Raw genomic sequence first — 16114 nt, forward strand, 5'->3', positions numbered from 1 at the left:
TTTAAAGAAATATTCATTTATCACCCTTTATTGTGATATTTAAATATATACACTTCTATATCAGGTGAAGTATCTTGATATTTCTTACACGAACAGCAAAGCTGGTTGTTAGCATTAAAAAAATGCCAATTATGAACTAGTGCTAGCCTTGTCTCTTAGCAAATGCTTTATAATCTTGTTCCCTGAACTTCTATAGGAAATCAACTTTAATTTATTCAATTATTGAATTGAAAATATCTGCTTGAACCAATTACTTTTTGACTATCTGACATTAATAGTTTAAGATCCTTAAGATTACAACTCAAGCAATTTCAAATGACAAGCATAAAAATAACTGTCAACTGTGTCTCAAGATAAAATTCAACAAGCATATGAGTTGACAGTGCTGCCAACATTTTTCTGGTAATTTTCTAGTTACTTCATACTTACTTTCCACAACACTATGTACCTTAACCACTGAGTCTTCTATAAGAGAAACCAGAACAAACTCATTACAAAACACACAATTTTTTCCCCCCACCCAGCTGAACTTGCTCTCTGCCTTATACTGTCCTAACTGAATCAGTGAAGACAGAGCTGAACAGAAACTCAAAGGTCACTCTGACTGTCTTTGGTCTCTTAGAAGATCTTAGGGACTAAGAGCTTTGACTGTGGAGTCACACGATCTGGGTCCCAGTCTCATTCTAAAGTTAGATGTACAACCTTGGGCAACTTAATTTCTTTTAGTGTCAATCACCTACCAGGGCTGCTGGAAAGATCAAATGAGGAAATGTATGACAAGCTTCACACAGAGCTAGCACTTGGCAATCAACAGCTGTTATTATTTATCACTTTTTATCATTTAGTTATTGTACTTATCATTCAGAAAGTATAGGCTAAGTCTATTACAGACAAATGCATACATACAAAAATTCTTACAATTTATCCAAGAAAAATTTCTTTCTAAATCTATTTCCAGAATATTTGTAATGTCTAAACCAAATTACTCTTACTCTAGATATTTGTTCTTTGCTTTCTTCAATGGTGTTGCTGAAAAGTAGATTAACATGCTCCATTTTAAAATCTATTAAAAACTTTATGACACTCAAAATTCTATATCTGAAACATGTAAGTTCATAGTTTAGCTATGTTTACATTTCTAGAGTTAAACACTATAACCAAAATTAAAGTAAAACATACAGTTAAATTTAAAATGAAACTTTATTTCACCCTAAATATATTGTAAGAAGCTGTTAGATAAATGCACAAACTACCTTCACAAACCATAACAAATTATAAAATCTTCTGGTCTTGATACATATGTATATAGTATGAATCTTATATAATTTAATTCATTTCATAGAATTAATTTCTTATTCTCTTTATTCTCATACAACAGTACCCTGTAGCACTTACCATGTTGTTACATAATCTCTATAATTGTTTTAATGGCTGCATAACATTCTATCAAGTGACTATATTATAATTTTCAAGCACTGTCTAATTTTTAACTATTACTTCTCATCCTTTTTTTTTAAGGGAGAGGAGCATATATACTATTCTTGAGCCAAGGCTCAATTAAAAATATTACTATTAACACAAAAAGCATCAATAAATAATTACACAAATACAGTAACAATGTATAGTAAGGCTTTAAATAGCAATTTCAATTTCATTGCCTTTAAAGCCTTTCAAACTTCTACCTTGTAGTTTAGTTCTTTGCATATAGTTTGTAAAAAGCAAAATTAAAACCACCAAGTCAGAGATCTAGGGAGTGCTTTAGAGAGAGAGGGAGAGAGATTTTACATTCCTAATTATAATGTATTTTAATTAAACTTAGTTCTCTATTTACCTGAATAACTTCCAAGTCTTGGGGCATTGTTGTCTCCCCCATCATAAAAGTCCAGAGAATCCCAATTATGTTCTGTAGCAAAGCTGACAACTTGCACCTATGAAATAATAATTATCTGTAAGAACACATACTTCTAATGCGATGCGTATACTATATAGTCCACTCGACTCTTCTGGAAGAGAGAGCTCAAAGCCTGCACCATATGATTGTGGCTCTCCATGGAAGGATTTTAACAGAAACGATCATTGCCTTTATGGCACTGGACTACACACACTGACTTTTATAATAAAAGCCTCTGAGGCATCGAGCAGCGTTCACTATTGGTTACAGCACTGAGAATGTCCATCACCACTTTATTGCGTTAATCCAATGTCTTAGTGCCTAGAATCTGAATTAAGCCATGTTCCAAACAGTTGATGAATTTTTGTTTTGTTTTGTTTTAGAGTGTTTGATTCTTATGTCCTGAATTTTTTCATCTGCTTTACCTGTTAGGATATAAGCAGATTTCTGGTCCACACAGATCACCATATGAGACTCTATAATATATATGCTTTTTGAACTAGGTTTATTCTGGATACATTTTATTATGTTTTACTTTATATAACCTTTGTTAAATTTGCTGTTTTTATTGTATTTTTACAAATTAATATAATAATCCCCTATGTACATTTTTTATATATTTAAATATGAATAACCAAAAATAATACTTTATAACCGATTTGGATATGTCTTTTAAAGATTAGTTTTACAAATGACTATATTTTTATAAACAGCATCATAATAACTAAATCACTGTGAAGATTCACAAAGTTGATAAGGGAAATGCTGAGTGTAATTCTCTCATGTCTATTAAATTTTATCTAAAGAAAGAGGCATGTGTTACTTTGTTGCACTTCACTTGGCACAGCTTGAATTTTTGCAAAAACCCACAGAACCCTCACAACTATGGATGTTATCTATTTTTCTTTGTCTATTACATATTTTATAGTTTAGGAGGAGGTAAAGGAATAGTGTTATTCAAATACATTTATTTTTATTTAGCTAAGGTCTGTAATAAATATAAACATTTCACTCATTTGCTAAATACTTCTAACAATTGCATTCATTAAAAATTTTCTTATCCACAAAATAGGCCATCCCCATTCTTCCATTCAAATAAATGCTTATGCCTCTTTTCCAGAGGTGAGCGCCACATGGCAACAGATACCCTGCCTGTGTGACAGGCGTTAGGCTGAAAGGTAATGTTCCAGGACAGGAGGAAGACTGGAATTAAAACTGTATGATTGCAATATAATCACCAGCTCCTTAAAAAATGGTCAATTCTCTCTTCATATCTGACTTTTCCTTCTTTTCAAGTCAAGAAAAGAAAAAGTCACATTTGGCTTTAAAAAACAAGAAAAAGAAAACAGAAGTAAGGATTTTTGTAGGAGTTGATATTTGAAATAAGCAAAATGTACTGCGAGGTTCTGCACTTAAAGAAGTTATTGAGTCAGTTAAAATGTAGAAGAGACAAGCCATGGGGTAGATTTAGTGAATCATCAGTAATCAAATTTAGCCACAGTGAAGGGCATTTACATAGAAGAAAATATGTAAAAAGTTAGAAGATGTAGAAAAAAGAAAGAATAAAGATTAATGGATAAATACAAGAAATATTAGAATTCTGGGGTTTGAAACTTCCTGGTTCCCTCTACTCCATAGCATGTAATTTTAAAAGAATTGTTAATCTCTCTGTGCCATAGATTTCTTACATTAATCACTTTAATAAAGCACCTATTTATAGATTTGTTGTAAAATTTACAGTAATTTTACCTTAGAATAGTGCCTAGTATGAACTGAGGATTTAATGTATCTTAGCTAAGGGAGAGAAAGAGAGAGAGAAGGGCTATATAGACTGAATACCAGCATAATAATTATGCAATTGAGGAGTATTTCATTGAAGGTTTTAGAAGGTGAATTGAAGGAGCCTAATCAGGACTATGGTTTAAGTACAGAACTACTGCAATTAGTAAAGAAAATAAAAATGAAAAGACAATTTTAATGTTGATTCCAGTGATCCACATGAGAAGCAAAGAAAGATTAATAAAGTAGGTTAGTAGCCAGGAATGGTAGAAAGGGGGACCTAGATGTCACATGCGTTCCTATAGTAGAAATTACTGCTTTCTGTGTGATATGAATAGGAGAGGGAAGTGACAGAAAATATTTTAAAATATTTTCCCCTGAGTTTTTGAGATCAGAGGGATGGCAAAAACAGAAATGTAGATATCTCCAGGAAAACTTATTACCTTTGTAAGAGAAAGGAAATCTGTTTAATTCTGGACATTTATATGTGAATATGACTCCCCAAAATAATCAGGTTCTGATCCCTTGAGCCTATTAATACTGCCTTGTATGGGAAAGAATCTTTCAAATGTGAATAAACTAAATATCTTGAGATAGGGAGACTATCCTAGATGATTTAAATGAGCCTTAAAGGCAATCACAGATGATCTTATAAGATGTCAAGAAAGATCTGACACAGACAGAAGAAGAGAATGCAAAGTGATCACAGAAGCAGAAATTGAAGGGATGTAGTCAGAGAAGTGGATGAGAGAGGATGAGATGGTTGCATGGCGTTTCAGTGCAGTAAGGCTGTTTCACTGTTTCACTGTTTCAGTGCAGTAAGGCTGATTTGGGACTTTGAGCTTCCAGTACCGTGAAAGAATAAAGTTCAGTTGTTTTCAACTTCTGAGTTCATGCTTTGTTACAGAAGTCACAGAAAACTAATGCAATTTGCCAGTAGGATTCTGGGCAAGTTGTGAATGTTGTTTGGCATACATAGAGGTGTAGGAGAATTAAGTAAATGACTGAAGATTCATTATGACAGAAAGTCAAATGAGAGTCAAGTAAAAGCCTTAAAAAGGAGAAGATACACACTCAGTGTTCAGAAGAACTTTAAATTAGATGGAGTTGTCCATTATGACAACAGGACAACTTTATGAGGTAATGAATTTTCAGTAACTAAAACTAGATATCCCTTATGCTGCTGCTGTTGCTGCTAAGTCGCTTCAGTCGTGTCTGACTGTGCGACCCCATAGACGGCAGCCCACCAGGCTCCGTTGTCCCTGGGATTCTCCAGGCAAGAACACTGGAGTGGGTTGCCATTTCCTTCTCCAATGAGTGAAAGTGAAAAGTGAAAGTGAAGTCGCTCAGTCGTCTCCGACTCTTCGCCACCCCATGAACTGCAGCCTACCAGGCTCTTCCGTCCATGGGATTTTCCAGGCAAGAGTACTGGAGTGGGGTGCCATTGCCTTCTCCAGATATCCCTTATAGAGACATCCCTTATACAGACATCCAAACCCCATTTTACTTTAAAGATTGCTCTTTGCTTGATAATTCTGTTACTATTAATTGTAGCTCCTTTGAAATTCTCCCTCCAATATACCTTGCTAAAACATACTGAAAAAAAAAAATGAATATACTCCTCCCACTCATGTAATAGAAACATAATAAGTTAGTTTATTTGTTGAGGGTATTTCCCAAAAATTCTCAATCATTCTATTTGTAACTTTTTCAGCATTCCAAATGTTTCTTCTCTCTACTAGTGGTTATCCCATTTCAAATATGATTTATCTAACATTCATATATATCTTTATTTGCACATATGTTTAACACAAAAGAATAAAAGATAATAAACATTACTTTAAATCTGGTGTACTAGCCAGGTTTCTTTTAGGTGAATTTAGTGAAATTTCAAATATGTCCTACATTATGGGTGTGTGTGTTATAATTTTATATGATTTAGTGATACATCTAAAACTATGGTCAGTCGCTCAGTCATGTGTGACTTTGCGACCCCATCGACTGTAGCCCACCAGGCTCCTTTGTCCATTGGATTTTCCAGGCAAGAATACTGGAGCAAGTTGCCATTTCCTTCTCAAGGGACATATAAAATTAGCAAACATATAAGAGGTTAATTAGGAAAAAGCACTTTGTAGTTATACACAGTATTTACATTAAAATATGCTTCATAATCTGTAACTTTGATCAATACTGTGCTAAACAAATTTTGTTTTCTAAGGTACAATCATTAAATACAATGCTACTTCAATGAAAGATCTTACAGCATTATTGATACAAGGTTTCTAGTTGTGAACAGTGTTTGCCAGGACAGTGATAGAGAATATAACGTTATCTTCAGATGTCATCTTAGTCCATTATTCTATGCTAACTCCTTAAAGTCGCCTAAAACTTCACTGCTTTTGGAAATATTCATTGGTTTATTTGAAAAATAATTACTGAGCACAGACTGCTAGGCTTTGTGCTAGCTGTCAGAAAAGATTTAGTTACTTACCCCATGAACTTACAGGTAATTAAGTAAAAACAAATGGCAACCCACTCCAGTATTCTTGCCTGGAAAATCCTATGGACAGAGAAGCCTGGTCTGCTACAGTCCACGGGGTCACAAAAAGTCAGACAGGACTGTGCAACTGAGCACACAAATCAAAACAGTAACATGTGACGGGTATTATGATATAAGGATATTACAGGGATCAATGAGAACATATAGCAAGAGGGCTTAACATTGCTTCAAGTTCATGGATGGTCTTCCACAAGAACTGTTTTTAAGGTGAGACAGAAATAATGAGGAAGAACAAACCAAATAAAGGAGATGATGGAGAGTGTTGGCAGTAGAAGGAACAACATTCACAAAGGTTCAGAGGCAAGAGAGAGTCAAGTTTCTATAAAGAAGTGAAATAGAGGCAAGATATGAGGACAAAGCACAAAGGCGTAATCAGCTGTGTCATGAAGTTCAGGATAGAGAGGATATTGAGGTATTGTAAAGCAGGAAACTCAGAGCATTAGATTATTACTTTTAGAAAGTTACTCTCTTTGCCCTGTGAGGAATAGATTGGAGGAGAATAAGAACCTGGAATGTGGATGACGGCCACCTAATCTTGAGTGGTAAGAGTGTGGATGGAGAAAATAGACTTTGAGAGGTTTCTAAAAGACAGAACCGATATAGTTCTTTGTGCACTTGGATACAGAAAAAAATCATCAAGGTTTTTGGCTTGTGCAACTGAATGGATGAAGGGTTCATTCTGAGAGAGCAAAATGGGGAAGATTCACAACTTTGAGAAGAAAAGCCATGAAGTCAGTTTTGAACAGGTTGAATTAGAGGTGTAAGAAGTTTAGGGGCTTCCCTGGTGGTCCAGGGATTAAGAATCTGCCATGCAATGTGGGGACACCAGGTCGTTCCCACATGCTGCAGGGCAACTAAGCTCACACAGTACAACTGAATCCCATGCACCCTAGAGTCCATGCTCCACAAGAGAAACCACTCCAATGAGAAGCCCATGTACTAAAACTAGAGAGTAGCTCCCACTCGTGGCAACTAAAGAAAGCCTGTGCACAACCATGACAACTCAGCACAGCCAAAATGAATAAGTATACACACACACACATATGTATATATGAGAGAGATGTAAAAAGTTTAGCTGAAAATGTCCAGTGGGCAGTTGGATAAGGGGCAAGCTTAGGTGAAAGGTATGGGTTAAATATTAGGTTTGGAAATCATCATCTATTCAATCCTTAATTTAAAAGGATGTTTTCTAATTAGCTACTATGATTCAGCATCAGCACATAATGGTAGCCGAAGCTATGAAAGTAGACAAGGCGGCACAGAGAATGGCGCACGTGAGATGGACAAAGAACACAGAGTCTCACAAACACCATATCTGATGAGTTGAAGAAGAGGAGATCGTGTTCCTAGATGTAGAAGCAACAACTATAAATGCAGAAAAGAAAACAAAACAAAATTCAAGAGAGTATTAGGTAGAATGGAGGGGAAAGATATCTTCAGAGTGACGGGAGAATGGACAGGACAGACTGTTGCTAACAAAATAAGGAAGATGAGCAATGCAATGGATTTAATGGCATGTTCCTCAGTGATCATTGTTAAGAGTGACTCAAATAAAGCATTGGACGCTGAAGCAACATCACAGGGGACTGGGAACATAGAGTGAGAACAAGAGGGAAAATGCCAGGGGTTTTATTATTTTAAGATGAGATAAAAATGGACAAGCTGATGCCAATATATAGATGCTCTAATATAGTTCTCGTAAATGTATAACCAGACAATAGAGTAAATGTTCCATGAAGATTTTAAAGGTATCAGCTCATTTCGGGTTGCCTATGCAATCTGGAACATGTATGATCTTCAAATCTTTGCTAATTCTACCAATAACAGGATAGAGCAGATTGGTTATCTTCAAATTTTAAAAGTTGACCATAAAATAATAGCACAACTAGCCAGAATATAAGCAGTATTTTGACTGCTAATATTTTTAAAACACTGAAAATGTACATTTCAAATTTTCTCATTGATTTACTGACCTATTTAACACCTTACATCTATTAAGTATTTTTTTTTAATTTTCTGAAAAGTTACAAGTTAAATTGAAAAATTTACTTTTTATTGAAAATTATATTTCTATCTAAGTTCAGTTTTAATGAATCATGTGTTGGCTATTTTTTCCGTGACTGATATATGCATCTCAAGTTTCTAAAGGAAAACCCTATGACTCAATTGGAGAACGGCAAGTTATTTTTATGAAATATCAGTTCAGTTCAGTTTAGTTGCTTGGTCGTGTCCTACTCTGTGACCCATGGACTGCAGCACACCAGACTTCCCCGTCCTTCACCATCTCCTGGAATTTGCTTGGACTCATGTCCACTGAGTCAGTGATGTCATCCGATCATCTCATCCTCTGTCGTCCCCATCTCCTCCTGCCTTCTGTTTTTCCCAGCATCAGGGTCTTTTCTAATGAGTTAGCTCTTCGCATCAGGTGGCCACAGTTTTGGAACTTCAGCTTCAGCCATCAGTCCTTCCAATGAATATTCAGGACTGATTTCCTTTAGGATTGACTGGTTTGATAACCTTGCTATCCCAGAGACTCTCTGGAATCTTCTCCAACACCAGAGTTCAAAAGCATCAATTATTCGGTGGTGCTCAGCTTTCTTTATGGTCCAACTCTCACATCCACATATGAAATATAGTCTGTGTAATATTTTGTGAAGTTTAATTATGTTCCATGGGATAAACACTGACTCAGCAGTAAAAGGCTATCTACTTGCCCAGAAAAAATTTTCTTCTCAAACAGAGTAGCTGGTCAAAGTGCTCCCCATAAAAATGGTCACCATTGAAGTAATATGGTAGATACTGTTGACTGTCTGTAGAATAGCATTCTTCTTCCTTGCTGATGAGAACAATTTTGTTTAACTGAGTGAGAGCTGTGTACCTCAGAGAAGGATAAGCCCCTTGCAAGATCCAGACAACTAATCTTGATTTTTTCAAAGCCAAATCATAGTAAGTCTTTTGCTATTGCCCAGGGAATGGCTTAGGAAAGGATATGATTGAAATTTGGTCAACAGGAGAGAATGGAAATTCTGATGGAAAGTTTGTGAAAAGTTCTCAGTCATTATAAAAGTACATAACATAGAAACATTCCATTCCATCCATTTCTGAGAAATACTGTTAAGCCTAGAGATTTTATAGCTATCTCAAGACCGTGAGAAAGGAAGTCCAAGAACTAAGCCAATGTGCTAAGCATTGCAGGACAGAGATGGAAAAAACCTGGGTCAGGAATGATACACTGAAGTTTGCAATAAACAACGCTTAAACCATCTTATTCAAAGATGCAATGTTATGTGGGGCAACATATTTTTCTTAACTGCTTATGTAGTCATGAACTGGTTTTCTGTTACTTGAAGGTAAAAAATGGAGAAGGAAATGGCAACTCACTCCAGTATTCTTGCCTGGAGAATCCCAGGGATGGAGGAACCTGGTGGGCTGCCTTCTATGGGGTCGCACAGAGTCGGACACGACTGAAGCTACTTAGCAGGAGCAGCAGCATGTGACAAAAATTAATGGTAAGTTTCTTTCTTTAGGGCTTCCCTGATGGCTCAGCAGGTAAAGAATCCACTGCAATGCAGGAGACACTGGGGATGTGGGTTCAATCTCTGGGTCAGGAAGATACCCTGGAGGAAGAAATGGCAACCCACTCCTGTATTCTTACCTGGAAAATTCCATGGACAGAGGACCCTAGCGGGCTACAGTCCACAGGGTCACAAAGGATCGGACTCAACTGAATGATTGAACACGCACATCTTTTTAAAAATTCAGTCATCCAAGTCAAAAGCACTGGCTGAGATTTTAGAAATTATGTGCATCCTGTCATCTCTGAAAAGTTTAACTTCAAATATACAATGAAAAGAAGAAAAATTTAAATATTCTTACTTGAATGCCAGCTCCCTCTGGCACTGTGATCTTCCACACACAATTCAGATTGTTGTCATAAGGCTCAGGGTATCCAGGAGACAAAATAGTCCCTTTGCGCTTAGTTAAAATTCCACCACAGGGCACTGAAAGTAAAGCAATCCATGAGAGGAAGTTAATTCTAATGCAAAGGATTAAAACAAGCAAAAAGGTCAGCAATAACATAGACAGATACTAGACTTGCAAACATAATCAAATCATATCATGCTTTAAAACTCAAAAGAACATGAAATTTGTCTTCCTATAGCAAAAAAACTTCCTATAGCGCACACACAAAAAAGAATTAGACAACATTAAAGGATAACCTGGCAATAGCATATCTAAAGTCACTCTATAATTAACTCAATAATAGCATATTATTTGTATATTACTAAAATGTACATTGACACAAGATAAAAATTGTTCACATGTACATAAAGAATTTTTGAAGAATTATTTTATATTTATTATTTTCTCTTCATTATCTTTTGAGTAGTAATAAAGTCCCTTTCAGGGTAATAATAATGATAATTGCAATTATGTTATGATTAAAACATTTATATAGAGCCTACATACCAGTACTCTTTTGAACACTTTTACATATTTCACCTTCTTAAAGCTTCCCAACAATCCAACAGTATATGAATAAGTATCCTCCTCATTTTACAGCTGAGGAAATGGAAGCACTAACAGTTTAAATAAGTTTCTCAAGATCACACAGCTAATCAGAGATGAAGATGAAGTTTGAACACTGGTAGTTTGGCTCCACATTCCTGTTGTTCAGTGTAAAGAAAGTACTCAATATGGTGACAGTCTGGTTATTGCCAGTACAACTACTACAGGAAAGAATACGGATGGAGACTTGTTCTGAAGACAGTAAAGACTTTTACCACTTTTTAAAAGTACCGATCTTAAAGCAAAATTCTTACACTGCTGGTAGTATCAGATTAACTCTGGGAATGACCAAACTTACAGTTTTAAACACTGTGTGATGTTAGACATGTCCTTGAATTCTCTGAAACTCAGATGTTTTGTTAAAAGATAATGCAATTGCTTCCAGGAGGCTTTTGTGGGAAATAAATAGATATTATAATCTACATAAAGGGGCTTCTCTGGGGCCCAGTGGTAAAGAATCCATCTGTCAATGCAAGAGAAACAGGTTCAAAGCCTGGGTCAGGAAAAACCCCTGGAGAAGGAAATGGCAACTCACTCCAGTATTCTTGCCTGAGAAATCCCGTGGACAGAGGAGTCTCAAAAGATTCAGCTACGACTTAGCAACTAAACAATAACAATGCACATAAAGAAGCTTACACACTGCTTGAAACACAATAAGAAGTCAGTAAATTATATTTTCTTTTGCTACAACTATTGTTATTTTATGTTCTAATGGCACTATGATCCTTGGACATGTGTCCTAATCTGGCTCTAATGATGAAATATCAGAATATATTTTTGTAATAATTTTTAAAGGTAATTATATAACTTTGTGTCACTTCTAAAACTGAATGCAAAAAATCTAGGGTAATTACTCAAAAGAATGCTACAAGCTTTATACATTTTCAAACTTTTAAATCAGTGTGATAAAGTATTTTTAAAGAAAATTTTAGCTCATCCTCCTTCTGATCCTTTCAAATCAAATGCTATCTCTCTGTGACCTACACCATCTTCTCATCTCTTTTTAACCAACCCTCTTCTGTAATGGCATCTATTACCATGTCATCTATATACTATGACTCCAGTGTTAGTCGCTTAGTACTGTGTAACTCTTTGCAACCCCGTGGACTGTAGCCTGCCAGGCTCCTCTGTCTGTGGGGATTCTCCAGGCAAGAAAACTGGGGTGGGTAGCTGCTTCCTTTTCCATGGGATCTTCTTGGCCCAGGGATCAAACCCAGGCCTCTGGCATTGCATACTGTTTGAGGCACCAGGAAAGCCATATACTATGACTACTAAACATTTATCTCTAGCCATAACTTCTACCCAGAGTTCTACAATAATATGTCAACTCAATATCTCAAAATTCACATGTCCAAATCAAGATTTTTGAAATTCTCCCTGAACTATACTATTTGCCCTCTCAGTAAATGTTACCACCTAATTCTTAAGCCAAAAATCTAGAACTCAATTCATCTTTCTTTTCAAATTCACATATACATCAATATTCAGCCTATCAGCAAACTATGTCAATTCTATCTTAAAAATATATCCAAAAGTTTACCAGTTCTCATCATTGATCATGACCTGCCAATCTAAATCAACATTAACTTTCTCCTTCACTTCTGCAATAGGCTTCTATTCAGTCTTACTGCTTCTATACCACCCCCATCCCTTACATTAGCCACAGTGATTTTCCAGAAACTGAGACTGTATCTTTCTATAGCTCAGTGAATTTCCATGACTTAGAAAAATTCTAACTCTTCCAGCCTTTGAGGCTCCATATGACTTGGCCTCTGCTCTGTCTCTCCCAATTCTTCTGTCGTTCTTACCATCATTCACTCTGTTCTCGACACCTGAGATTACTGTTGTGGCTTGCTTACGTCTTTGACTTTCATATATCCCACCCTTCATTCATCTCATTTGAATTTGCAGCATGCTCTGGATGTCTTCCTCTAACCTCCAGCCTCTGCTTTCTTTTGCTCTATAGCATTTACCACTATCTGAAACAAAAGTAAACTCCCTAAGGGCAGAGACATTATCCTCTTATTCAAAGCAATGTAGCCAGTGCCTAGAATGGTGCCTGGCACTTTGTTGTTATTGCTCAGACGCTAAGTTGTGTCCAACTCTTTGCAGCTCTGTGGACTGCAGAATGCCAGGCTTCCCTGTCCTTCACTATCTCCTGGAGTCTGCTCAAACTCATGCCTTTTGAGTCAATAATGCTATCCAATCATCTCATCCTCTTTGTCCCCTTCTCCTCTTGCCTTCCATCTTTCCCAGGATGAGGATCTTTTCCAATGAGTTGACTCTTCACATTAGGTGACCAAAGTATTGGAGCTTCAGTCGTTCCAATGAATATTCAGGGCTGATTTCCTTTAGGATCGACTGGTTTGATCTCCTGGCTGTCCAAGGGACTCTCAAGAGTCTTCTCCAGTGTCACAGTTTGAAAGCATCAGTGCTTTGGTGCACATTCTTTTTTATGATCTAACGCTCTCATCCATACATAACTACTGCAAAAATCATACCTCTGAGTATACGCACCTTGTCTCTGCTTTTTAATATGCTGTCTAGGTTTGTCATAGCTTTCCTTCCAAGGAGGAAGCATCTTCTAATTTCATGGCTGCAGTCACCATCCATGGTGATTTTGGAGTCCAAGAAAATGAAATCTGTGACTGTTTCCACATTTTTCCCAACTTTTAGTCATGAAGTGATGGGACTGGATGCCATGATTTTAGTTTTTTGAAAGTTAAGTTTAAAGCCAGCTTTTTCACTCTCCTCTTTCACTCTCATCAGAAGACTCTTTAGCTTCTCTTCCCTTTCTGCCACTCGAATGGTATCTTCTGTATGTTTGGGGCTTCTTTGGTGGCTCAGACAGTAAAGAATCCACCTGCAATGCAGGAGACTTGGGTTTGATCCCTGGGTTGGTAAGATCCCTTCGAGGAGGGCATGGCAACCCACTTCTGTATTCTTGCCTGGAGAATCTCCATGGACAGAGAACCCTGGCAGGCTACAGCCCATGGGGTTGCACAGAGTTGGAATGGTTGAGGTTGTTGATAGTTCTCCTAGCAATCTTGATTCCAACTTGTGATTCATCTAACCCAGCATTTTGCATGATGTCCTCTGCATATAAGCTAAATAAGCAGGGTGACAATAGACAACCTTGATGTACTCCAATTTTGAGCCAGTCAGTTGTTCCATGTCTAGTTTTAACTGTTGCTTCTTGACCTGCATATAGGTTTCTTAGGATACAAGTAAGGTGGTCTGGCATTCTCAACTCTTGAAGAATCGTCCATAGTTTGCTGTTATCCACAGTCAAAGACTTTAGTGTAGTCAAGGAAGCAGATGTTTATTTGGAATTCTGTTGCTTTCTCTATCATCCAACGAATGCTAGCAATTTGATCTCTGGTTCTTTGCTCTTTTCTAAACTCAGCTTGTACATCTGGAAATTCTCATCTCATGTGCTACTGAAGCCCAGCTTGAAGGATTTTGAGTACGGTTTGCTAGCATGTGAAGAGTGCAATTGCAGGGTAGTTGAACACTCTTTGTCACTGTCCTTCTTTGGGACTGGAATGAAAACTGACTTTTTCCAGTTCTGGGGTCATGCTGAGTTTTCCAAGTTTGGACATATTGAATGCAGCACTTTAACAGCATCATCTTTTAGATATTTAAGTAGGTTACCTGGAATTCTATCACCATTAGCTTTGTTTCTAGTAATGCTTCCTAAGGTCCACTTGACTTGACACTCCAGGATGTCTGACTCTAGGTGAGTGACCACATTATCATGTTTATCCAGGTCATTAAGACCTTTTTTGTACAGTTCTTCTGTGTATTCTTGCTACCTCTTCTTAATCTCTTTTGCTTCTGTTAGGTCCTTATGGTTTCTTGCCCTTTATTGTACCCAACCTTTTATGAAATATTCCCTTGATATCTCCAATTTTATTGAATAGATCTCTCTAATACTTGGTAAACTAATTAAATGCATGTTAAATAAATTACTGAGTGACTGTCTATGTGTATAAATCTTATGCTTACGTAAAGTTGCTTTTTTACCATTCCTGCATCATTCTTTTCTACTAGTATTTTTCTAAAGAAGCCATATTTAAATCTACTTCACTTGTTTTTATTTTTGCCAAGAAAATACATTATAAGCGCATTCCCAGATGTGCATTACCACATAATAATGTTTTACAAAATTTTATATACTTTGTATATTACTTATCCTAGTATTTTTTTCTATTTTAAAAATATTGCATATTTTTAATAACTTCTAATCAGTATTATTCAATATAACATATAGATTAAGAAAACAGATTTTAGAATCAAGCAGCTTGGGTATAAATATTAATTCTTTTTTTTGTCTCTAAACATAGGGGTTTCACTATCTATCTGTAAAAGAGAATATTCTTATCTGCCTCCTGGTGTTGGTGTCAATACTAAGTGAGATAATGCTTAATAGCACTTCATACAAATACTAGTTAATGCTATCCATTATTATATTTAATAGCTTTTTCATCACTGAATGGATGAGTAAAACAATGAATGAAGATTCAGATACTATATGTATTTCTTCATCTGTTTCTCTCCACTGAAAAAAGACAGTGCGAACAAGCATTGCCATGGATCCAATAGAAGTAAAAATAGTTCTTTCTGGGTCTCTAAAGGACTTGAAAAAAACAAAGCTTGATAAAGAGTGATGGGATAAGCAGCTAATTAAACAATTCTGCCTAAGGGAAGTAAATGACATGTTCAGGAGCTTTTCAAAAGATACCTCCAACAGAAATACTTATGCCTAAGGCCATATATTGTCAGAGCTATTAGTGGCTACAGGGGCTTATTCAAATCACAGAATCTTAGAGAGAAGAGAGTTTTGGGTTTTAAGACACTAAAAATATTAAGAAATCTGAAGTGTAATAAGGTCAAATTTGGAAGACAAAGTTCAGTCTTCAGCAAATTTATCAAGTTTACCTCTGTCCAAAGTCCAATATTCTTATAAAAACATTATTGTGCTTTATTATAATTTACCTAAGAACTACTTGATGAGACAGACTCACACAAGAATATTAAATATTGTTTTCTTATACAGGTTAGTTAAATTTGTGAATTACCTAATTCAGTATCTGGCCATTTTAACTATAAGTACAATTTGCATATCATGTCTAATGGGGCTGCTTTCAAGACAACAGTCTAATTTCAATATGTCAACTTTTAAAAAAAATTAATGAACATTTTATTTTATATTTTATTTATATCTACTATGACACACAAAAATAAAAGTGTTGATAGCAGTAACAAGAACTGTGAAACTCAAACAATTATATTTGAGATGGAAATCACTAGAA

General features: G+C 36.0%; 1 protein-coding gene across 3 annotated transcripts in view; it reads right to left on the bottom strand.

Moving 5' to 3' along the window:
- The window catches only part of CSMD3 (CUB and Sushi multiple domains 3), a 1308014-nt gene that overhangs the window by 154088 nt on the left and 1137812 nt on the right, over positions 1 to 16114 (bottom strand). For all 3 annotated transcript variants that reach the window (XM_065902671.1, XM_065902670.1, XM_065902669.1), the window contains 2 exons: positions 10107 to 10231; positions 1832 to 1928 (listed from right to left, as the gene is read on the bottom strand). In XM_065902671.1, the coding sequence (XP_065758743.1) occupies positions 1832 to 1928; positions 10107 to 10231 (222 nt within the window). The remainder of the gene's footprint in view (positions 1 to 1831; positions 1929 to 10106; positions 10232 to 16114) is intronic.

This window comes from Muntiacus reevesi, chromosome 12 (genome assembly GCF_963930625.1).
Source record: "Muntiacus reevesi chromosome 12, mMunRee1.1, whole genome shotgun sequence".
In the NCBI taxonomy this organism is placed as follows: Eukaryota; Metazoa; Chordata; class Mammalia; order Artiodactyla; family Cervidae; genus Muntiacus; species Muntiacus reevesi.